This window comes from Lissotriton vulgaris, chromosome 3_1 (genome assembly GCF_964263255.1).
Source record: "Lissotriton vulgaris chromosome 3_1, aLisVul1.2, whole genome shotgun sequence".
Classification (NCBI taxonomy): domain Eukaryota; kingdom Metazoa; phylum Chordata; class Amphibia; order Caudata; family Salamandridae; genus Lissotriton; species Lissotriton vulgaris.
Genome location: NC_141689.1, coordinates 884388470 through 884413001, shown reverse-complemented (window position 1 = coordinate 884413001; position 24532 = coordinate 884388470). Strand labels below are relative to the sequence as shown.

Genomic DNA, 24532 nt, shown 5'->3' with positions numbered 1-24532 from the left:
ATGAGGCTAATTGTGTAATTACCTAATCCATATACTTCATTTTCTAGATCAGTTCCTATTCGAGTGGGGAGTCCCTCTTTATCAGGGTAACAGACGTTGAGCAGAACTAAGTTCAGGTTTCCCCAAACCCAGCCCCCATCGAAGACAGCAATATCAGGATCTAAGGAATTAATTATTTTAAACCATGCCCCACAGGAGCCATTGTGAGTGAACGGGTACGGAAAGAGGGGCAGAGCTCCCTTGTAGTTCTGGTAGGGAGGGAGTCGGCCACATATCCAGCAGTCTGTAGCATTATTAGTCTGATGGGAGTGATGTAACATACTAATGAATGTATTGTTGCGCAGCGCAAGTCTGTAAGAGAGTTCGTGTGCAGGTAATTCACTAAAAGTGTGTTCAGCAGAGACATTGTAAACAGACTGTTCACGCTTGAAAATAGGCCAGTAGATAGGTAGCAGAAGGCTAGCAACAATAACTAAAATGCTTAGAATAAACATGATTAATAGGGTCACTATACAGTGACTACGGAGTGATTTACAATATGCACCTTTTTTAACTTGTCTCTCTCTCTCTCTATCTCGATCTAGGGGATACATGTCAGAAACTATTTAACCGATTCACCTAGGGGAGGACTTAAACAATTAAACTGTCTGACTTGCTAGATCGGAGTTTCATACGGTACTCTTCTTGGGGAGTTTTTTCTCGTTCGGATACTGTAAAGTCTTTTTTCTCAACACAGTCTTTGGTGGGGGTGGACGAGTCTCGATCAGGTTTCAGTCCACAAAATTTTTTCACATGACTCGTGTGGACCCACCCCTTTCTCCCCTCAATCTTCACGGCGGTCCTCGTGGTGAGAAGGACGGTCTTCGGACATTTCCAGCGGGGCTCCAGCGGACTCTTCCTGTCGAAATTTCGGACCAATACTAGGTCCCCAGGACGGACCTCGTGCGGCTTTACATCAGTGTTGTCAGGGAAGGCTGCGGCAACCTGTGAACGACATGATTGGAGTGCAGACATCAAGGAGGCAAGGTAATCTGTCAACATATTACAATCAACATCAGTGATCTTTTTTGGAATGGGCGTCCCCCACATATTCGGTGGTCTGCCAAAGACCACTTCGTACGGAGATAGCCCTGATCTCGAGTGGGCGACCATCCTCATGTAGAATAGTGCCACGGGCAGGGCGACTATCCAGTCTACCCCTTTCTCCTGACATATCTTTGCAAGGCGGATTTTTAGTGTCTGGTTATGCCTTTCTACAAGGCCTGCTGCTTCGGGGTGTCGGACACAGTGGAACTTCCACTGATATCCTAGCAAAAGGGAAACCTGTTTCATCAACTCGGATGAGAATGGCTGTCCGTTATCTGAATACACGACACGGGGCAAACCGTACCGTGGGAAGAATTCACGAACCAGCTGCTTGGCAGTGGTTGGGGCGGTGTAATCTGATACTGGGTAAGCTTCTGTCCAACGGGAAAGTGCACAAACAACTACAAGGACATATTTGAAACCTCGACAACTGTCCATCTGGATATAATCCATCTGGAGGACTTCAAAAGGGTGATCGGGAGGATGAAATCCACCTTGCTCTACAGGGACGCTTTTACCTGGATTGAACTGACAACAGATCATGCAAGTACGCACTTTCTGTTTTGCTGCTGCTCGTAAGTGTTTGTTGTACCAGAGATTCTGCAAACAATCTATCATGGCTTTCTCTCCTAGATGTGCAGGACTATGTGCTGTATTTATCATGCTTTGAACCATTGAGTCGGGGAGAAACCATGTACATTTTCCCTTCGTCATCCAACCTTGATCTGTCTGAATCCCTCCTAGTTCAGTCCATTTCTTTATTTCATCTGGAGTAGCGTGTGTCTGGATATCGATTACGTCTAGGGTGGGATCTCTAACTGCCATACACTTTGTCGGTACTATTGTCTTTGTCACATCCGTAATCTGGGTGTGAGTCAGTGCTGTATGTTTTGCTGTCTGGTCTGCCATGTCGTTACCCTGGGAAACAGAATCTGTAACTTTAGTATGTGCTTTACACTTCATGACTGATATGCCCGAGGGCAAATGTATTGCTTCTAACAGTGCTTGAATGAGGGGACCATGTTGTATCTTGGCCCCATGAGAGGTCAGAAAACCTCGTTCTTGCCAGAGGACTCCGAAGTCGTGTACAACTCCGAATGCATAACGTGAATCTGTGTATATGTTAACATTTCTGTTCTTGGCTAGAATACAAGCTCGGGTCAGAGCGATGAGCTCTGCTGCTTGAGCAGACAGTGTGTCAATACGACGTGTTTCTTTAACTTCAGTTTCAGTGGTCACGGCATACGCAGCCACTAATTCTCCTGTATTTGTTCTCATGCATGAACCGTCCACATAAAGTGTCAGGTCTGGATTTGTCAGCGGGACATCTGTTAAGTCTCGTCTTTGTTACTGCATTAATGACCTCTATGCAATCATGCGGGGCTGGATCTGTCATAATTGTAGGTAACAGTGTTGCGGGGTTCAGAATACTGCAGCGTCTGATTTCTATGTGTGGCTGGAATAGTGTTAATTCATAACCTGTCAGTCGTGCTATAGTCAAGTGCTGAGTCTGGGTTCTGTTTAACAGAACCTCTACAGAGTGTGGAACTTGTACTGTTAACTGATGACCTAAAACAATTGAATCACTTTGTCTTATTGCTAACGCTGTTGCTGCTACTGACTTTAAGCACGCAGGGAGTGCCTGGGCTACTGAATCCAATGTACTTGAGAAATAAGCGCAAGGCTTATGTGAACCTGCTTGATCTTGGGTGAGGACAGACAACGCTGTACCATCACGTTCTGTAACAAAAAGTGTAAACGGTTTGCTGTAACATGGTGTCGCTAAAACTGGTGCTTGGCATAAAGCTTTCTTTAATTCTTCAAAAGCCTGTGTATGTTCTTGAGTCCAAGGGAGGGCAGTCGAAGTCGCTGCCTCCTGCGTCGTTAACTGGATGAGTGGTTTAGCTAGAAATGCATATTGTGGAATCCATTGTCTGCAGTATGAGGTGAGGCCTATGAAGGCCCGCACTTCCTTTTGTGTCTGGGGTTGTGGCATATTTACAATTAACTGAATGCGATCGGGAGTGAGCTGTCTCCCCACTTTGGACAGCAAGTGACCCAGGTACACAACTTGCTGAACACAGAATTGTAACTTTGAAGGGGACACCTTGTGTCCCTTGTCTGCCAGGAAATGTAAAACTGTCAGTGATGCTTGTTCACATTCGGGCTCACTTCGTGCGGTGATCAGTAGATCATCGACGTATTGCAGTAAAGCGGTGTTAACTGGCATTTGAATACAATCTAGTTGTCTTTTCAGTGCTTGACTATAGATACTGGGGCTTTCTGTGAATCCTTGAGGTGCGCGTGAAAATTTGAAGCTGCGTCCATTTAAACTGAATCCGAAGAGATATTGGCTCTCTGGATCAATAGGCACGCTGAAGAAGGCGTTCTTGAGATCAATTACGGTAAAGAACGTTGCTTCTGGATCAATAGCAGTCAATAGGGATGAGATATCGGGGACCACAGGATACTGTGGTATAATGCATTTATTTAATTCTCGAAGATCAATCACCAGCCGATATACTGGCGGTGCATTGGGATCAGTACGTTTAAGAATCGGAATGATGGGTGAATTACAGACATTGGAGTCAGTCTCTACGACCACTCCTTGGGCAATGAGCTCTTCAATGATTTTCAGTAAAGCCACTACAGCATCGGGTGGTAACTTGTATTGTCTGATTCGGGGTAGAACCACACCTGCCTTGAGTGTAACGCGGTATGGTGTAATGTGCATACAACCTACATCAGTTGGGCCTTTTGCCCACAAGTAATCTGGTACATTTTTTAGTCTGACATCGAATTCTCGCAAAACATAATGACCCTTGAAATCCCGTAGAAAGAGTCTAACTCCCTCCGGGGAACAGCATATTATAGCTCCTAGAGCCTTCAATGTTTTAATTCCTAACAGATTTTCTGGACATGATTTTGTAAGTAATAAGTCTGTGACACGTGATAACGGACCCACAGCCAGGGGAACTGGTTCTGATACCTCATTTACAATGGGCTGTCCTGAAAAACCAAGGGAAACATTCTGTGAGCCTGAGAGGGGTGCCCCTGGAACTTCATCATGGCTGATTGTGGTGCGACTTGCCCCTGTGTCAATTAAAAACTTTCTGTCTTTTCCTAATACTTGACTATGTACATAAGGACCTTCTTGATCTACAGGAATCTCAATAAGAGGCAAGTCACCTTCCCTCTCTAGGCTGTTTCATGTGTATCGTGAATATTCGGGATAAGCGGACTGGGCATACTGGTACATCTGTTGTGAAACTTGCTGAGACGCGGCAATGGGCTGTGGCTGTGGTACCGCTACTGTCTGTGCTGGAGCTGAAGAAGCATGCATAGGCTGTGTATTCTGTGTATTCTGTGAAGACTGATGCTGGTTATGGTCTTGTCTAGGCGGATGCGGTCTTTCTTTAGTTTTACCTGTCGCTATGTTATGTTTTAGAACTGGGCATTCATGTACGTAGTGACCTGGCTGCTTGCAATAATTGCATGTCCCTTTAACGGGAGCTGTAGGGTGACTTGTCTGGGTCGTACCCTTTCTGTGACCGTCGGCTGGGACCGTCTGTGCTACTAACATTTTCATCTTCGTGTCTTTCATACGTTTCTGTTCCTGATCTTGTTCTTCTCTAATTCTGTTCTGGTGATATTGTAACATCTGTAACATCTGTGATGGCGTATTTGCTTGCCATGTACTCTCGACCTTGTATACACGGTTTTTAACTAACGGTAGGGAATTCTCGACTAACTTTGATACAAAAAGATGCGGGTACGACTCGCTACTTGGTTTGAGGCCACTATTGATAATAAAACATTTCTCAAATCTTGAATAGAAGTCACTAGTATCTTCATCATGTTTCTGTTTACAGGACGAGATCGCGTCCCAATCTTCCTTTCTAGTTGTCAATAATCTGGGCAGAACCTGTACTATCAGACCTGGTAATGCTTTAGTTTTGTCCCCAAGGCCTACCCCTGGGACCCGTTTTCTTTCTTCATCCTCTATTTCTGCCCATGCAATCTTTGTGTCCCCCACCTCCCATTCCTTTTCTTTTAATTTCTCGAAGATACCCGTGGGCAATAATACTTTCAACATTTTCATGATATCATCATACGTGAAATCCCCCATCAGTAACATGTCTTTAAGCTCTCTGTGAAAACCTGCAAGGTCTTTATCATGGCACGGGACTAGTTTCTTCATTTCTAACAGTTCTAGCTTGGTCAATGGCGTGTGTACATATACACGTTTCAAGGTATTATCTGTACCCATAACTGGGTGTACTTCTCGTAAGGGGTTCTGACTTTCAACGCCACTCAGGCGTTGCATGTGATACATTTTCCTTTCTGGGGGCGGGGCGGGAACGTATTCAGAGCTGATGAAAGTGTCATATCTACGGCGTTGTTCTAGAATTATTTGTATTAACTTAGTACTTAAGCCTCTCCATCTATCCATGAGTAGCGCTTCTAGTGTTTCGTGTAAGGGACCTGGATCAGAATAATGTTTTCTGTATTTGATGAGGAGGTGCTGAATCATGTATACACCTGCTAATTTCTGTTCGTCAGGGGAGAGGTTCAGAAATGTCTGCGCTACCGTGTCATCATTATATATGTCCGCATTTTCGGCCCATGATACAGCTGATCGGGCTAGTTCTTGTTCATCCATAGAATTGAGTACGTGGTACCCAACTCGATCTCGAAGCCTTTTATCAGTTTCCTGGAACTGATGTTCAGCAGAATTCGGATTTGTCAAGGCAGAGAAGAAAACTCTTACTTTCTGGACCAATGCCCTTCCTAAGGTAATTTCCCTTACTTACATATGCTATAGTATCTGCAGTCTTTTCTGGTTCTTCAGATTCTTCTTCCTCCTCGGAGGGAGCTTTGTCTTTCTCTTTTTCGTGTATCTCTATTACTGTCTTTCTTATTTTCTTGTACATGCTAGCTATGCAATTCTGTCTATCATGTTTTCCTTCCGATATATTTTGACCCCACTTGTGGAGTGCCTCTATTTCATCCTGATCTGTCTCAGGCCTGTCTCGTTCTCTTATTAGACAGTTTATGAAAAATCGTAATATCTGTGCTTGAATGTCAACTTTCTGTTTCTCCATGGCATCCTTGATGCTGTCAGGGTCTTTCCCTGTCTGAACAAACTCGTATATTCTATCTAGACGGTCCTTCATTCCTACATAGCATAGCAAGATATCAGTAGCAGATCTTAACCGTAGTGATGCCAATATCATTAGATCGTCTTTTCCGGGTACTGGATCGTATCTGCAAACTGAAATGTTTTCTTTGAATGCATCAAAGCGGGGTGATCTGAACGTGAGAGGACTCTGTATATCCCTGACATTTAATCTGTGAGTTAATGGCGGGGTCCGAGGACCCGCGGTCGCACCCCCTGAAGCGGAGGCTTGTGTATTATCTCCTTGTGGAGTCTGTTTTTGTACTTGAATTTGTCTTTTTGTTAGATCAGGTAAACGTGGTTTCGGTAGATCTGTTTTGAGTGCAGGAAGTGGCGGGGCTGGCGGAACGGGGGAGGTCTGTCGTGGTACTGGCGGAGCATGATTTGGGGGCGGGGTGCCACCCTCGTCCCTGTCAGTAGGCAGGGCGCGGACAGGCAGATTGGTGTAAGCGGGAACTACATCTTCTAGATAGGAATTCAGGAATATATCTTTAGTGGTCCTATGAGTTACTTTAGTTGGAACCAGTGGTGGCGGCAGATTTTTCGGTATTTCTGAAATGGCGTCAGGTGTACCCTCGGCCATGAGATACATGCCGTTTACTTGGCTATTTCGGATGCGATCTATTTGTTCTGTTTTTACTCGGATTCCTTCAGTAACTAATTCGTTTTCTTGAGCTCTATCTGATTCTTTAAGTCTGTCTTCTCTACGGAGTGCTTTTTCAGTACGTTTATGTGATTCCTTACGCCAGAATTCTATGGCGTCTTTCTGAGATTGTCTGGCTTTCTTTTTCCATAATGCCTCTTCTACCTTCATGATGCACTCGGCATCCCATGTTCCATTAACTGGCCATCTGTGTCTCTCGTCTAGATGTTTCGTATAATCAGTCCATAATTCTAGATACAATATGGCATCTATGCCATGCTTGTTATACATAAAGTTACCTGGAGTGTCCCTAGGGGGGATAGGAATTTCTTCCTCTAGTATCCCTTTCCTAGTTCCTATCTGCTTTAACTTGTTGAAAAACGGCATTTTGCTTACTTAATACTGAATGCTCGATCCTTGATACTTAATTCTGAATATAACTAGTTATACAAGAAAACACAATAATGCACATAAAACGGTCACATTCATACCACAACATTAATCACATGAAAAGACATTTGAGACATAGATGACTACCCCCTATACCGGATGTACTGCTAAACAGTACAGATACACTGCTGTAACAGTGCAGAAATTCAGAAATTCAGAATACTAGATATACTGCTAAACAGTACAGATACACTGCCTAAAAACAGTGCAGACCGGACTTGTGTACCCAAACCCGTCTAGATACGTCCCAGCAATGGTACTCACCGGGAAGCACGGAAAACAGAAGGCCTCGGAAAACTCGACTGGACTCGACTCGAAACTTCGGAAAACTTCGGGAAACTTCGGAAAACTTCGGAAACCTGGTGGGCCTCTTGACACCTCGGACCTTGTTTCTTTCGGCTAGGCTCTGGTCGGGATCCTCCGCACTCCTTACCGCCTCGTCTGGGTACTGATCGCAATCTTCGTCACCTCCGTGGGCCAGAGGGAGATACAGGAAATCCTGCCGGTACGCGTAGGTTCCGTCTAACTGATGGCAGGGGACGGAGCGTGCAACGCACCAACCGGCGCGTAAGGTGGGGGAGGGGTCCCTATTCGGGCGCCAAATGACGTAAATAATTAATTTACTCTCTTAATTTCTATGCAGGTAAGTACTTAATCAATAATAACTCAGGTCGGAAGAAAAAGACAGAGTCCGTGGTGTTAGAGTTCTTAGGGGTTTTATTCCTTAAAAAGGAATGGTCGTGACCAGGATATCATGTTCTGACCACCACAGGGGTGTCAGAAGGGATAGAGCGCTACATTTTATTAACAGTACATAGCTTATATACTTAATTCATGCCATAAGCAACAGTGCAGGAGGCGTAACAGCTGAGAGAAGACAAGATAACAGTATACACGTGTTACAAGTGCGTAATCAAGAGGCGTGAACTAGAGGTGTAACTGGAGGTGTGTTCTAGAAACGTCACAGGTAGGTGTCACGAAAGGGGTGGCACTAACAGAAATGTTGCAATGTCAGCAGAAATCGGAAACTTGGATGCGCGCGCAGCTGCATGACGTGTGATGCACGTGAGACTAGAGGGTGCATGGGGACTTGACATTTACACTGACGGAAAGAGACAGAAGTCTGGCATGTCAGATCAACTTGTGCTTCTATCATATCTGGTATCTGGTGTTTAGGAACTAAGCTATCTGGGCGGAAAGGTCTCTAGGGCAGAAGCTATTCTATACTTGCTGTGAGTGCGTGTATAAGCGCCTGAGTGTCTGTATGAGAAGCGTAGGGGCATGGGCCTTCCATGGGAGCATGGCAACAAGGGCTATGAATTACTAGAATTACTTGCACAGAGACAGGCCGGCCCTTTGGCTCTGCAGCTGAGGGGAATGTTTACTGAAACTAGCAGGCAGGAATGTATTTTCGGGGAGCGAAACAGATAACTCGAAGGTTATAGTCAATCTTGGAAGGCAGCAGGCTGAGCTGAGCGCGAGGGGCCGCGCTAGAAGTAAGTCAGAGTTCACTGGTACAGAGGCGGCCTGGGCAGAGGCCCTTGGAGTCAGAAGCCAGAAAAGAGGCTCGGTGGCAGAAATTCAGGGCCTACTCAGCTAGAGCTGAAAAACGTAGAAGTACACTACAAAAAGACGTTGGCATAGCATACTTAGGAACGGACCATTCAACCCATTCATGGTGGGTCTGAAAGAGGACATGTTAACGTTGGACGCAAATGTATTTGCGTCTTCATAGCTGATACAGGAGGGAAGTTACATGCACTTTAACTCGTACATGGAGACGGTGGGGTACGCGCTAGGGAACACATCATGACCATAAAATTTATATTTCCTCAAAAGTATCATATTCCTACCCTGCACCCTTGTGCTATTTTTTCCATTTGTCTTGGAACTTGAGCTGAGTCTTGAGTCTCAAGATGCCTGTCACCACTTCTTGGTTGAAGTGGTAGCAACAAATTACTCCTGGGTAGCCCTGCAGAGAACCTACCTACTATTAAGAGAGGCTCCAGTCGATGGGGTTTCCCCAGTGTTACTAAACATTTCCATTAACTATAAAGTTACCTTAACGTTTGCGTGTTTTTTCTTCACTGCATAAATATATATATATACGCATATATTTTAGCCAAATACATTTTGTTGAAAAACATCCTGGAGTGCGGGTGTCTTCTTGCTCAACAGCGCGAGTACTTTCATTATTCAACATATGGGTCCTGCACCCGTTTTGCCAGGCACCAGCCCCGCGATGGAAGAACTGAAGGAAGCAGCTTTAAAGATATATAAATGACTTTCTGACGGTAGTAGGTAGTTATAGCTAGGACCATGTTTCCATAGGTAAAGCGTTTTTTGGCTTGCCTATATCTTTGGTGCCGTTTGATGAATCTTCACAAAACTTTCCCCAAAAAAGTGTGCCAGTGATTCTTGTTGTGCATAGAAAGTTTTGGGGCCATCCGTCAAGCGAGGGATGAGAAAAAGGCAGGATCCAAAAAGTATGTTTTGATGTTAGTTCCTATAGTAGCTTTGAACATGACTACAGCCGGAACCGCTGGACGGAATTACACCAAGTTTGGCAGGAAGCTAGCTTTTGGTCGGCAGATTGTGCTTTTTGTTATTTGGTGTAAATCTGTTCAGAAGTTGTTGAGAAATTTAAGGAAATCCAAATGAGGATGTCTGGGATTGCAGGTGATGGCAACCGTCTTGAGACTCAGATGACCCACAAAAGAAAATGTGAAAAAAATAAAAAGGGGCAGGCGATAAATACCCTGACCTCCAAGCCTTTGTCTTCGGGTCCCAGAGGAACCCCAGCAGAGGAAAAAAGTGTTTAAAAAAATATTTTACTGTAAATTATCGACAAAAACATTTTTGAAAAACAAGAGCGGGTTCCCACTCTTGTTTTCAAAATGGCCCCGGGTGGCTCTTTGAGCCCCAGGGACCACCACCTCCCATAGGCTTTTAAAAAAAATAATGGAAGGGGGCCATGCAGACCCATCTCCTGGACTTCTAGAAGCCCCGGTGCCACCATTTCGCCGGTGCTTTGTTTTATTAAAGGAGGCAGGCCACACAGACCCCCCTCCTGGCCTTCTATAAGCTCTGGGAATTACCAGCTTCCCGGGGCAATTAAAACAATTGGTGGGGGCCACGTGGACACCTGGCGTCCCGGGGATCACCGCCTTCCGGGGGCTTTCTTTGTTTTTTAAGAAGGAGGGGGGCCTATGAGTGCTGAAAGTTTTGGGTCCGGACAAATGCTGGCTTGCTCCACGGCATTTGACTTTGTGCTTCCAGGTATGGATACATCCGGAACCCTCCTTTCCCTTGGGGTGATCAGAGCGGTTGAGGTATTTTACCTCTTTCTGTGGCATGGCCCCTGCTCATTGGTCGCTTCACTCGAGCGGTTCGACAGTGTGAGAGGGCTCAAGGAGCGACTTTGGGATCACAGGACTGACACATGGGTACATGGCGCCCTGCTGCTATTGTTCCCCGCCTCCATTTCTTTTCATCAAAGGGTCCTCCCCCATTACATCAGCCCGTTCTGCTTGAACATAAAGCATTTTGGGAGTTGTGGTGCGGTGATGTTCAAACGCACTACAACAGGTGAGCAGCACAGCTGGGGGGAGGAGCGGACGAACGCCATCCATACAAAACAGCAGGGGTACTTACCAGGAAATTTCCGCCAGGTGTTGGGCACTGAAGAAGGCAATGCGCCGAAATGCATCCGCCGCCACCAGACTGTTCTGTTTTAATAAAGCCTCTCCAACCAGTCCCCCTCTGGGCTTCTGCTTCCTTCTCCGCGAGGAGGAATTTTCATGTATATATATATATATATATATATATATATATATATATATATATATATATATATATATATATATATATATATATATATACACATTTATATATAAATGGGACAAATATTGCTTAAAGAAACGGCATCACCCACCGGAAGGAAATAATTGTAGAACTGAGAACGAACAACAAGTGGAAAACAAGTAGGAGAGTAAGGAGTTGTGTCCGTGAACGTCGGACGGGAAATACTCCTGATTCCCTGGTCAAGGATCAAAAAGAACAAAATGGAGGAGTACTACCCAATGAGGGTATATGAAGGCTCTTGTCTGAACTCAGGAAGAATTGTTCCTTTGTTAGGAAACCCCTCACTCACCACCTGGTGGTGACTTGCTTCATCATCGGGGCCCACCCAAGTGGCCTAGCGTCACTTGGGTGTGCTTCAACACCTGCAATTGCAGTGGAGCTGGTAGTGAAATGTGGGGTGCAAACAAAAAAGAATGTGAGTGTTAAAATTGTCCTGGTATTCTTTTGTATAGAGTTTTAATAAAAAAGTTACTGGACAAAATTAAAAGATAAGGTTGAGATAATAGTGGGGAAGTTACGGCCCACTTATCTCTATTTTATGTGTTGGTCGACATGTTTCTACCATAAGGGGAAAATCCCCGGTATTCCTCAGGACCAAAACAAGGAAGTGGGTGGTATGTGCCCCCTAAAAGACACACCCAGTCCTAAATCCTTGGACAGCCAGAAGAAAAATCAGCTTCTGGGATGCACACCTAAAATAGAGGGTGCTGTAAAACCTGTGGGGAAGGAAAAGAAATAAAATAAAATAATTACTATCCTGTTACGTAGTGCAGTGCTAGAGTGCAGGATTCGTGCAATTATTCTGGCTTCCCACAGTGGTGTTTGACACAGTGCCTTCATCGAAGCAGAGCGTGTCTACATGTGTTGTGCAAACGTGCTCTTAGCTATGGAGATGAAATATATATGGAATAAGGTCTGATTTTAGCCTTAGTGCGTGCTATATAGGAAAGAAACATGCTGGCATCAAAGTCAGGGGTGCACTATGTAGGAGTGCTCATATTGTGTACCGCCGTGGATTGAATAATGTGCCAGCTAGGTAATATTTAATTACTTTTGTATGACCTGATCATGGTTTGTGGTCAACAGAAAAAGACAAACTGGACTGACAAACATACACAACATAGAGTAATTCACAACTTAAGATATGGCAGACTGATGGAAACAGGGCTTACAATGTTGTAGCTCAACTCGAGCTGCATCAAGCAGGAGTGGGGCGCTATGCCGGTAACAACATAGTCTAAGGAGAAAAAGATATGTTGATAGTAATATACGCTAATATAGTGGCATACGCTGCCACCTCACTGAAAATACCAAGACCATCAACTTGGAACCAGGAAAGACATGGGAACAGAGATCCCATACTAATTGCAATAGCTCCAATGTGGTTTATCTTATCACCTGCACCTGTGGCAAACCGTATGTCGGCATGACGACGCGAAAAATCAAACAACGAATCTGTGAACACAGGAGTACAATAAGATGTAAAAAGAACGTGACAAAACTCACAGATCATTTTCTAACGGCCCACCACACCACAAACGACATGAAGTGGACGGTCATCGAACAGCTGCAAGCGGGCCCTAATATCCAGGCCCGCCTATTTGAAAAGGAACAGAGATGGATATATAGACTTTCCACTCATATCCATGGGCTTAATGATAATATCCCATGGAACTCTGTGCTGAGATGAACCATCTTCTCCGATTGGAAATTATCTCCCACAGATACGAGTACACCTATGGCTGTAGGACACTGTTCCCTCTCTCTCTTAACTATCAACCAACTTTTGAAGTACCATGCAAAACCCATCCAGTTCCCCATGGCCTAAGCAACGTCTTTTCACCTCCTATGCCCTTGAGCATTAGGCTCTACTGACTGAAGACACTCCTTCAGTCCGGCTATAAGTCCCCCGTGACACCTCCGGCAAGTTACCAAGGAATAACCTTGTCCAGTTCCTCCTATTCTTCCAGTGTTTTCTGTGAATGGCTCATGTGGCATATAAACCACATACAGTTCCCCCCTGTGTGTTTTCATCATCTCGCACGCCCTTGAGTTACACTCCCTACAGACTGAAGACACTTCTTCTGTCTGTTTATGATGCGCCATTTGTCATCTCCGATGAGGTCCCAAGGAGATTCCCCGTCCCGTAGACCTATTATCTCATTAATTCCCTTCCCTACTCTGAGATCACCCAACACTCGGCGCCGGGCGGCATACTCCGCTTCTCCCGGGCCACCAGTGTTTACATTTCTTCTGCGCAGGCGCAGCCCCTTGAACACTCTCATAGCCCAAACACTCGGCGCCGGGCGGCATACTCCGCTACCCCCGGGCCACCAGTGTTTACATTTCTTCGGCGCAGGCGCAGCGCCTTGCCGTTGCCATGCCAACCTCTTGAACACTCTCATTACGGTGCCGAGCGATTCCCACGCCCACCACCAGAAGTCAGCCTCGCGCTACAACGCATGCGCGGCTTCTGCCAGTTACTATGCCTACCCTTGTCCCTCCCAGGCTCCCATACCCACACTGGCTTCACCGGAAGCGACCATACGCTTTTAAACACCACGCCCACGCTGCCTCATTACGACCGAGCAGCGAGGACGGGGAAGTAGGTGAATCGCCTGATCCCGCCCTGACAACTGTAAGTTATTCTTTCCTTCCTTACAAACAGGACCTACAACGGAGGCCATCGCCCAGTGCCTAACAGGGAACCCCCTCTTACTATCAACATATCTTTTTCTCCTTAGACTATGTTGTTACCGGCATAGCGCCCCACTCCTGCTTGATGCAGCTCGAGTTGAGCTACAACATTGTAAGCCCTGTTTCCATCAGTCTGCCATATCTTAAGTTGTGAATTACTCTATGTTGTGTATGTTTGTCAGTCCAGTTTGTCTTTTTCTGTTGACCACAAACCATGATCAGGTCATACAAAAGTAATTAAATATTACCTAGCTGGCACATTATTCAATCCACAGCGGTACACAATATGAGCACTCCTACATAGTGCACCCCTGACTTTGATGCCAGCATGTTTCTTTCCTATATAGCACGCACTAAGGCTAAAATCAGACCTTATTCCATATATATTTCATCTCCATAGCTAAGAGCACGTTTGCACAACACATGTAGACACGCTCTGCTTCGATGAAGGCACTGTGTCAAACACCACTGTGGGAAGCCAGAATAATTGCACGAATCCTGCACTCTAGCACTGCACTACGTAACAGGATAGTAATTATTTTATTTTATTTCTTTTCCTTCCCCACAGGTTTTACAGCACCCTCTATTTTAGGTGTGCATCCCAGAAGCTGATTTTTCTTCTGGCTGTCCAAGGATTTAGGACTGGGTGTGTCTTTTAGGGGGCACATACCACCCACTTCCTTGTTTTGGTCCTGAGGAATACCGGGGATTTTCCCCTTATGGTAGAAACATGTCGACCAACACATAAAATAGAGATAGGTGGGCCGTAACTTCCCCACTATTATCTCAACCTTATCTTTTAATTTTGTCCAGTAACTTTTTTATTAAAACTCTATACAAAAGAATACCAGGACAATTTTAACACTCACATTCTTTTTTGTTTGCACCCCACATTTCACTACCAGCTCCACTGCAATTGCAGGTGTTGAAGCACACCCAAGTGACGCTAGGCCACTTGGGTGGGCCCCGATGATGAAGCAAGTCACCACCAGGTGGTGAGTGAGGGGTTTCCTAACAAAGGAACAATTCTTCCTGAGTTCAGACAAGAGCCTTCATATACCCTCATCGGGTAGTACTCCTCCATTTTGTTCTTTTTGAACGAACAACAAGTACCAGCATGCTCAAAATTATGTGGCCTGTCGAGGCGCCCACCAGGGGGCAAAAACTACATATAGGAGCAATTGTTTGTTTGGGATGTACTCAGTTACCGGATGCCGTGGCTGTCCTTTGATAAAAGTCAAATGATTGACAGAAACGTGCCAGGATAATGCCAGCGCTAGAAGTTCAATAAATGAATGTGTATATATATATATATTTATATACACACACACATGCTCACTTGACGTATATATACTTGAAAATGTGTTGTAAAGGCATGAGTGTTAAAAGCATTGTGTGGTAATGGATGACTGGTAAAGGCAGTACGATGTAAAGCCTGCGTGGTGAAGGTTGTTTCCCCAGTATAGGTAATATCTAAAACAGACATTGGTCTGTGTTGTGTTGGTATGTTAATCCTGTAGTTATTATGAAACTTCAGTGATGTTAATTATTGTGATATTGTCAGGGTTGTCCTGGGAACATTCAGGGCTAAAAGTCATTTAATGTTATTTCGTGCAATGTTATTGATTTTAAAGGATGAGTGATTTCACTTTCGTGGATTGATGTCCATGATTAAGAGCTTCTTTTGTTATTTTTTTTAAATGCTACCCCATGTTTAAGTCAGCAGGTTAGATAGCCCTTCAGCCAGCAAAAGATTTGCCTTTTAGTAGTTTTAATAGTTTAAGCAGTGCTCGAATCGGGGTACCACGCGGGTGGACAGCGTCCCCCCATTTATTTTACAGGGAGCTTGATAACTATAAACTGCAACTGAGTGCAAGCCACCTTTCGTGACGTCACTTCCTGTTGTGACGTCAGCGTCCCCCCACTTCTTTTTTTATGACTTGTGCCCTGAGTTTAAGGCATTTTAATTTATTGGTAATCCGTTTGCTGTCAGGAGTCAAAATTAAATATTAACATCTTTATCTGGAAATAAGTTCTTTGTGCTGTGCACTTCATCAGTGAAAATAATTCAGAGGAAACAATGTAACCATGCTAGCAGACAAAGGGAAAGGAAGCCCAACAGAGTGCGCATCGTTAGGATTCTACATTTGTCTGTTTTCCCGTCTCTTTTCTCCAAAGGCCCTCGATGGGAATGCATTGCTTTGTACAGCTGGACAGGCTACTCCGTTTTTAGCGGACTTTGGAGGCATGTGCTGAATCACCTCATGAATTCCCAGCTTTGTCACGCGGGTGACTATAGTATCGTCTTCTACATCTTTTCTGTCTCGCAGGAGAGAGGCTTGGGCAGAATTCAAGCCAGATTTGTCCATGAATGAATCACTGTGTGATTGAGAGGGAAGTGTAAATGTGTTTCGATTTGAGTCAGGCTGCTCGCTTTGTGGCGTCACACCAAATTGGCAGAATCCTCGCTATTGATCTCGTGTGACTCCCACAGAAGAGGACGAGTGAACATGTTAAAAATTAAAACAGCCCCTGGGAAGATCCAGGTTGACAAATGTATGGTGCATTTCGCAAACAGCTTCGTTTGCTTTCTTCCAAACCTCCCTCATTTATAAGCAACGAGCGCACAATTATTTATTTTAATCATCAAATGGAATACTATATTTTAAAAAACATCAAGAGGATTTGTGATAACAGATTGCGTGTGAAATATTTATAGACTTTCAACGATGTTGTCAGGAATGTGTAAAAGAAAGCGAAGATAGTCGTGCAATCGTGATGCAATGTTTAATTGTACGTGTAACCCCGCACTGAATCAAGACCTTCAAGTGAAGTTTTAAGAGGCAGTGGGGCAGATTTACAAGCCCCGTACGCCACTTTTGCACCGCCCTTGTGTCACTTTTGTGACGCAGCGGCGGTGCAAAGCCAGCGCCATGCTGCAGGGTATTTACTATAATATAAACATATAGTATCCCAACTGGTAATATTTTAAGACAGTTACAAAGGGATATGTTCTAAACATTATCAGAAAGGAAAAAAGGAGACTCTTTTGTAGTTGTAAATGTGCTCATGGCATCATATTTATCCAAAACAGAGAAAGGACAGGTTATAGTTGTATCAGCACTGTAATCAAATCAATTAATACAACCCTCATTGTACTTGGTGCTCAATTAGTGCAAGTGATATACACGGTGGCGACGCAAGTGAAAATGTGATCAGCATACACGGCGCAAAGAGACTGGTGCAGGAATATATACAGTGAGTCGAAGAAACAATATGGTTCCAGCTGAATCGTGGTCTTTGGATCTACTTTGGGCTGGCTTTAGTTTAGATGAACCATATTCTGTGTTGCGCCTTGGATTGCGCTCAGTGGTCGACGGAGTTTCGATCCTCATGAATTGGGATCTTCATCAGGACTGGGATGAGTGGTAAACGGTGCTGTAAATGGAGGGTAGAGCGAAGGGGGAGGGAAGGGTAGTGGGGTTAAAGGGAGGGAACGAGGGGAGGGTATGCGCGAAAGAAGCGGGCGCGAGTAGTGGGTAAGGAATAAAACTCGTGGAAGGGAGGGTTAGCAGTGTTCGCGATTAATGCGGGGCGTCTGTGTGGCGGGCCCTGGTGGTGACTGTTATGTCAAAACTGTACTGGTTGGAAGCGGCTATCAAATGGCAGCATAGAGGTGAGCCAGAGCTAACGGACCAAAAGGGGCAAGGTGATGGGGGCCCAGTGCAAGGAACCTGCTGGGAATTAGTAAGCCAAGGAGTAAAGTCAGAGGAGCACTGGGGTCTGAGAGGTCCAATTACTTTTTCTATAATGGGATCCTCGGCACCTCTCAGACCCCAGTGCTCCTCTGACTCTAGGACTGCGGTCTCTGTACCATGGGCGGCACAGAAGCCTGATTGGGACGGATCTAAGGTCCCATGTGCCTCCACAAATGTAGTGAGTCGTTTGTTCACTAGGTATTCCAAAACTTTCCCAAAGTAAGGTAACAGGGAGATGGGCCGGTAGTTAACCAATTGGGTAGGATCATTAAAAGTTTTTTTTAAAATAGGCCTGACTAGTGCATGTTTCCATGTTTCCGGTACCCTAGCTTGGTCTAATGAAGAATTAAAAATATACATGAGTGGATCTGCCAGTTGTGGTATGATTTTGGCGCAGGAACAGGGAGGGAGGGGATCCGTTGGGGAGCCAGATTTTACTTTGTGTAGGGCCTTCGGTACATCTGCAAATCTTATTGGATCAAATTGGGTTAAGCACATGAAACCTGTGTCAGGTTTCATGTGGGTGTTCCGGCGCTGGGGGTGGGGGGGGGAGGGGGCGTTCTGGCACAGGAACGCCTTGGAAAAGTCTCAGAGTGAAATCTACAAGATTTCACTCAGTCACATTTCCGACCCCGCTGCGTCAAAACCTTACGCCTGCTTGTAGCAGGCATAAGGAATGACGCAGCACAGCTAGTATAGGGCGCCCGAGCAGTGATGGAGTTGTGTTGCGCTTGCGACACAACTCCAGCACTGCATCACCTTTACGGCTTCAGATGCGTCACGCATTTGTCTATTCTTGCGCCACATTGTAAATGCGGCGCATCCATGGTGGCGCAAGAGGTGTCTGCCGTGATGCAATATAACTGGTGCATCCCTGCTGATATGCAGGGTTGCGCCAGTTATTGTAAATCTGCCCCACTGTGCCTAATTTAGATTTTTGAGGTATGAATGCCCCGTCGCAACGGTGAAGGAGTATACATACCACAAAGTTAGTGGTCTGCTTGCCCAATTTTGATGGGAGCGAACCATAGGTTTAATCACAGCGACACTACTCCGTCTCTGGCATGATTAAACCCCTCCGATGGCCCTGCGGAGTAAGGGCAGTGAGGCAGACCTCTAATTCTGGCCACTTAATTTAGATGGGCAGAATTAGAGGTCAGTTTTCACTGCCTGTCACAGCCAGAAAAACCTTGGCCGTGAGGGGCAGTGAAAACTGCTAAATGCTCCCACCGCTATGGGAAAGGACTCCCAAGGCGAGGGGAGCATTTGTTTATTATATTCTGTTATGGGACAGAAGATTCAGCAAGATATCATTACCTCCTGCCCAACCACAGAACCTGTAAGTAAAAAGATCTTTAACACTTACCTAAAAGTGAAAAGTGTTGTTTTCGATACTGTCTCTCATACAGGAGACTATACTATAGTTTGGGGCAAGGGACTGACAATCTACGACCCCCCTCTACAAAGAAATCTGATGTTCTGTACCTCAAGTTATCCCTCTCTTCTTGACCTTCAGGTCACGTTTATAATGTATAGCATAAATGTATACTGCAGAAGTTTTGGGGAAGTCACTCGACGTCACTGTATACCCAGCATTTTAAACACAGTGGAACAAATCACAAACTACTTTTAGCAGTACGAAAAGTAGTACCACAGTAGTACTAGCCATGTACTACTAAATGCAATTCACAAACCTACAACCAAAGACGTCCATCTCCTGCTCTCCTTTATTTTCTCTGTAGAGACCTCTGCCAAGCTGAATTTTAAAGACGGGTTTTGGACGCATATACTGACATAAAACACACACACGAAAGAGTAAGACAGTTATAAATCACAAAACACACTTTTTAAGTTACTACAACCATAGAGGTTTCAAAACAGACTACTATGTACTCCAGCTCAGCCTTGGAATAAATCATGGACCACACTTGGCCAAACACTCCCATATAAAAACAATGAAGGCCGGAAATCCAAATTACAACTCATAGAAACAAATATATATTACATATGAAAAGGAAATTATATATATTTATTGATTTTTTAGTAAGAAAAGTAATAAGCTTATTTAAATTTGAATTACACTTTAAAACTTTAAAAATGAATTTAAAGTTAATACAATATATTACATTAACCAATTTTATTAACATAATAAATAAAAATGCTAGCAATGTCTGGTTATTTTAAATGTATTTTAAAAAAATTAAAATGTATACATTCTGTTAATATATTTAAATAATTGTAATATTTAATACACATTTTACTTGATGAGTTAGAGTTCTTTAAAATGATATTTTATTTATTTTCAGTTTCCTAATAAATATTTTGAATTAATTTACTTTTATATTATCCGTGAAAAATCAATTTTTTCAATAAGAACATTTATTAATTTCCTAATAATTTAACAAAGGGAGATTTCAATCTCAGTGGTGGAGAGTGCCAACAAAAGATGAAAATCTACTAGTAGTAACTTCTCACTCGTAAATTCTGTGTGGGAGGCTCCACACCCTCATTTGAAGGGATGAAGAAGGTGAAGACATATAAGCCTACAGCTAGGTGTAAATCCCCTCCTGGAAATTGTGGATAGGAAAAAAAGTGGAGCATTAAACAAAGGTATCGCAATAAATACACAAGTCAATATACACAAGAATATTTACATTTGTGAATCCGCCTCAATGTGTCTCTCCACAGCTAGCCAATGCAGAGACTTTACAAATGCGGTCATATTTATCAATCTTAAGGACTGGGTGTGTAACACTGTTTTAAACCTGTTGTAACTGTGAATTTTTGAAAATTGGAAGGCCTTCACAGAAGGAGTTAGCATAGTCCAATTTAAAATTGAATAGTAGCCTTCCAATATCTTGGGGGTAGACATTATCTTCAAAAGGAAATAGTGTTTTAGCCATCGTCAATTAAAAAAGCCAGATTGGAAACCGGCCATAATTATTGTAGAATTTCTGGGTCCAGGGTGGTTTGTTATGAGGGGAGATGGAATTTCCTACATCAGGCTAGACCCAAACCTCATTCAAACAATCAATTAACCCATGGTGACACATGCTGCTGCCTTGTGCGAGGCTACCATGAACGGTAACGCATTATTCATCAAAGCCCTCAGGTAAAGTATTAGATTGACTTTCTATAATTGTGCCTTCATACTCTGGAGTGGAGCTCTGAAGGAAATTTGGCTCATTTGTATTCTCCACAACAGATACGTTTTCTACAAGTAGATGAGGTGCAATTCCTGACTGGGTGAGGCATGCAAAAAAGGTATAAGAAGTACACTACTATTAGTGGTAACAATAGTTTCAGAAAGTACACTAGAGTATGTTGATGTCACTCAGTCTGCACTCAACGTAATCTCTTTTTTACTGCTGCCAACCATGGCTCGTTCGTACAGTCTAGAACCCACCCAATATGATTCCTTGCTCTGGGGCTCTTCCTTTGAATACAGAGAAGCACATCTTGCCTGCTCTGGAATATACATGACTCTTACATCATCTCCAATAGATGCTCTGGCTGTCCCTCTTTTATTTGTGGGTTGGAAGACATTGCAATAATTATCCAAGGGATTATCGCATATTCTTGCAACAATCGCCGAAATGTTTAATCATAACACTAAAAGCTTAATAAATTAGAAGATACTCTTTTGACAGTATTTTAAGCGTGTGCAGCTAAAGTATTGATTTGGTTTACATATGAAAAATGTATGCCTTAGAAGCTAAGTAGATTTAAGTTCCAGAATACCAGGGTGCTGAACGACATGACTACGACGATTTCAACCTTTTTCTGTTTTTGAGCAACCATTATGCTGCGCTAAGATATCTAATACATATAACAAATTACATTTTATGGGATGTAAGGGTCACTATATATATCCATTCAATTCTCTCTCAGTGTTTCAACCTGTTTTTAGGTCTGGTGTTAGACAAGAAACTTTGATTTTACTGAAATTATGTATATAAAATATATTTGAAGAGGCTGTCAGCCTGTTCTCTTCACCCATTGGTCTGTTGTTGTGTCATTAAAAAATGTCTTCTTTTCCTATAGCATACAGCATGGGTAATGGATCAGCTCACTTCAGCCAGACTAAAAAAACAAAAGTGAATCAGTTACTGCTCCAATTTGGGAGTCAGTGAGTGGTCAGTGGTTTGCAATCAGAAGTATGGTCAGAAACCATTGATTCATGAGGATCCTAATCAGTATTTGAAAGGGATGGCCACAAAAGGCTCTTTCCAGATTGTGATTTGGTAACCATTTGGAATCTGGAGCCTGATTTACTAACATGTTTCGTGGTCACAAGCCCTCCAATTCAGGCAAGTGCTTGCAAATGCAAAAGAGGTATTTCTAATGTATCAACTCCACTTTAGAAGCTGGTCAACTTTTTCCAACTCCTAAAACAGGATTCCAAAGGTTTACCCTATCACAATTTGGAAGGGGCATGTTGTGGAAGTCCCTTCCAAAATGCATTTTGGGAACTTATGTATCAATGATTTGTGACTACAATTCGAGTTGTGAACCATTGAAAAGTTACTGACTACCAAATTGGGGGTGGTATATTATTCGCAAAAGGAAGGGGTCCCCTTTGTCACCTGTAGAGAAAATTCTGGGGTAATAGTCAGTGGTCCAGGGAACCACTGACAAATTCATGAAAACTTAAAAAATATATATTACTTAAATCAGTCTCTTTCCTGCTTATTTCAAAGCAATCACAGAGATGGTGGTCTGCTGACACTTGCAGGCCACTATCCTCTCGTGACCAGTGGTAGTGAGTTGCAAATTGCAACATGCCTCATGAATATTCATTAGGCAGGGTGGTCTGACCAAATCTTGAGGCCACATTTTTGTAAGTACTAGGACAGACTAAAGGCAGTCTAATAAAAGAGAACTAAAAATCTGAAATCTAAATAACGAGCCCAATAAGCTTATATTCCTTTACCTGAGCAAGTTACACTGGAGGCAATGACAGATACAGGAATGTAATAAAGACATTCAGATCATTAAAAGGAATTAACTAACAAAACAAAACCGGTGAGAATTTTTCAATAAAAGAGAAATTCAATAGAGGTGGATATGTCACAGTAAAAAAGTTGCAGTATAAGAAACTACATTGTCACAAAATGACATGTGGAGTGCATTGTTCAGGGTACCCTATTATGTCATGGATGTCAGGAATGGGCAGTCACAAAAAAGAACATGGGTAAAGACCAATAGAACTAAAACACACACAGAGTGGACAGAGAACACAGGGTCATGGGCAAACTGAAGAGGCAGGCAGTCTTTACCTGCTGTCAAAATGTAGGGCCGTATTACGATGCCGGTCAGACTAACCGTCCAACAACCGCGAACCAATTCTGCCTGCCTTGGCGGTCAGGCAGGGGAAAAGTTTCCCCTGCCATATTATGATGCAACCGCTGCTATCGTGGAAGTCTTATCTACCCCCAAATATCTCGCTGCAAGTGCATGCAAAATCCCAGGAAACATGTGATATGTACACACATGCATGACATATGTGGGGATTTGCCTTTTGCACCATGTACCCTATTGCTGGAGTGTTGCAATCTGTGCACAGTCCATTCAATAGGGATATATGCCATTAATGGACTTACCGCCATTCCTGGGGCCCACTGGGTAGTAGTCTTCGAGGTTCAAGTGCTTCTGTGTAGGGGCGACCTGGAGAAAGGGATCCACGCCGCAAATCGTTGGGGAGAACCTGATTTGGGTGAGTATGCACCCCAAATCCGTCGTTTTCAACGACTCCAGGCAGCCAGTCTGATTGCCATGGTCGGGTTGTCGGAAACACACATCACAATCTGTATGGTTGTCGGAGATCCCTGTACTGCCTTAGGGATGCTGTTTTTCTCTGACCACCATCTCGGCAGTCAGAGTTGGCGGTCTTACAGCAGTTGGTCGGAGTACAAGAGGCATGCCTCATAGTCCGGCAGTCGGAACGACCACTTCCAATGAGAGCGCAGCGGTCAGACCGCCTCTGACCGGACCGCGGAAGTCGGTCCAACCTGTATCATAATCAGGCCCGTAGTTTCAATATTAGCACAACATTGTTTTGATAGTCAGGTGTGATTAGCCTGATTTACGTCAGAAATTCTGAGGTTATCATCACATTACACTTAGCTATCATGCTTTCATTGAAATTACTTTAACATATCTGCCAAAGAGAATACTCCAAAGAGAATAAAGAGCACAATATGGTCTTGATGGTTGGGATATATTACTCATCTGCAAACCTTACATGTCAAATTAAATGAAAAAATGTATGTGTGCAAATAGTTCAAGGAAGTCATTTTCATAATCTGACCTAAAGACTTGTGTTGTTGAGCTATATTTGCTTGTTTCTTAAATAGCACACTTGAGGTGTCTCAAGATTGGACTGCTGGTCACACTGGTGGATATAAAATCTTCCCTTACCTTTCTGTGGCTGGGTCCACTACTGCCAGAGGAGGGAGCTGTGATGGTGGGTTGTGGGGACTGCTCTGGGCATTGTGTGCTGGAGAAGGGTGACTTGGAGGATGAGGAGGAACGATTCCAGCCGCTGTTCCGCTTCGACTTGAATGAGTGCTGGAGTAGAGAGTTACTGAAATGAAACAGAAGGATTTTAGGCTATCTGATGTACTCTTTTGACCAAGCACCAACAGGATAAAATCCATAAGCAGATAGTTACTTCTGTTCCTACAACCTAGAATGGGTTGTAAGAAAGAACGTCGCTGGTATAGCACACAACACACTGCTATCTGTTCTGTCCTTTAGGCCCCTCATTCCCTATCTTTAAATCTATTTCTACGGCAGCGGTTCTTAACCTGTGGTCCGGGGGCCCATAGCAGTCCATGGCACCTACTCAAGAGG

At 43.9% G+C, this 24532-nt stretch overlaps 1 protein-coding gene across 2 annotated transcripts in view; it reads right to left on the bottom strand.

Moving 5' to 3' along the window:
• Nucleotides 1–24532, bottom strand: part of GLIS3 (GLIS family zinc finger 3) — a 964414-nt gene that overhangs the window by 114818 nt on the left and 825064 nt on the right. For both annotated transcript variants that reach the window (XM_086961208.1, XM_086961209.1), the window contains one exon: nucleotides 24098–24263. In XM_086961208.1, the coding sequence (XP_086817334.1) occupies nucleotides 24098–24263 (166 nt within the window). The remainder of the gene's footprint in view (nucleotides 1–24097; nucleotides 24264–24532) is intronic.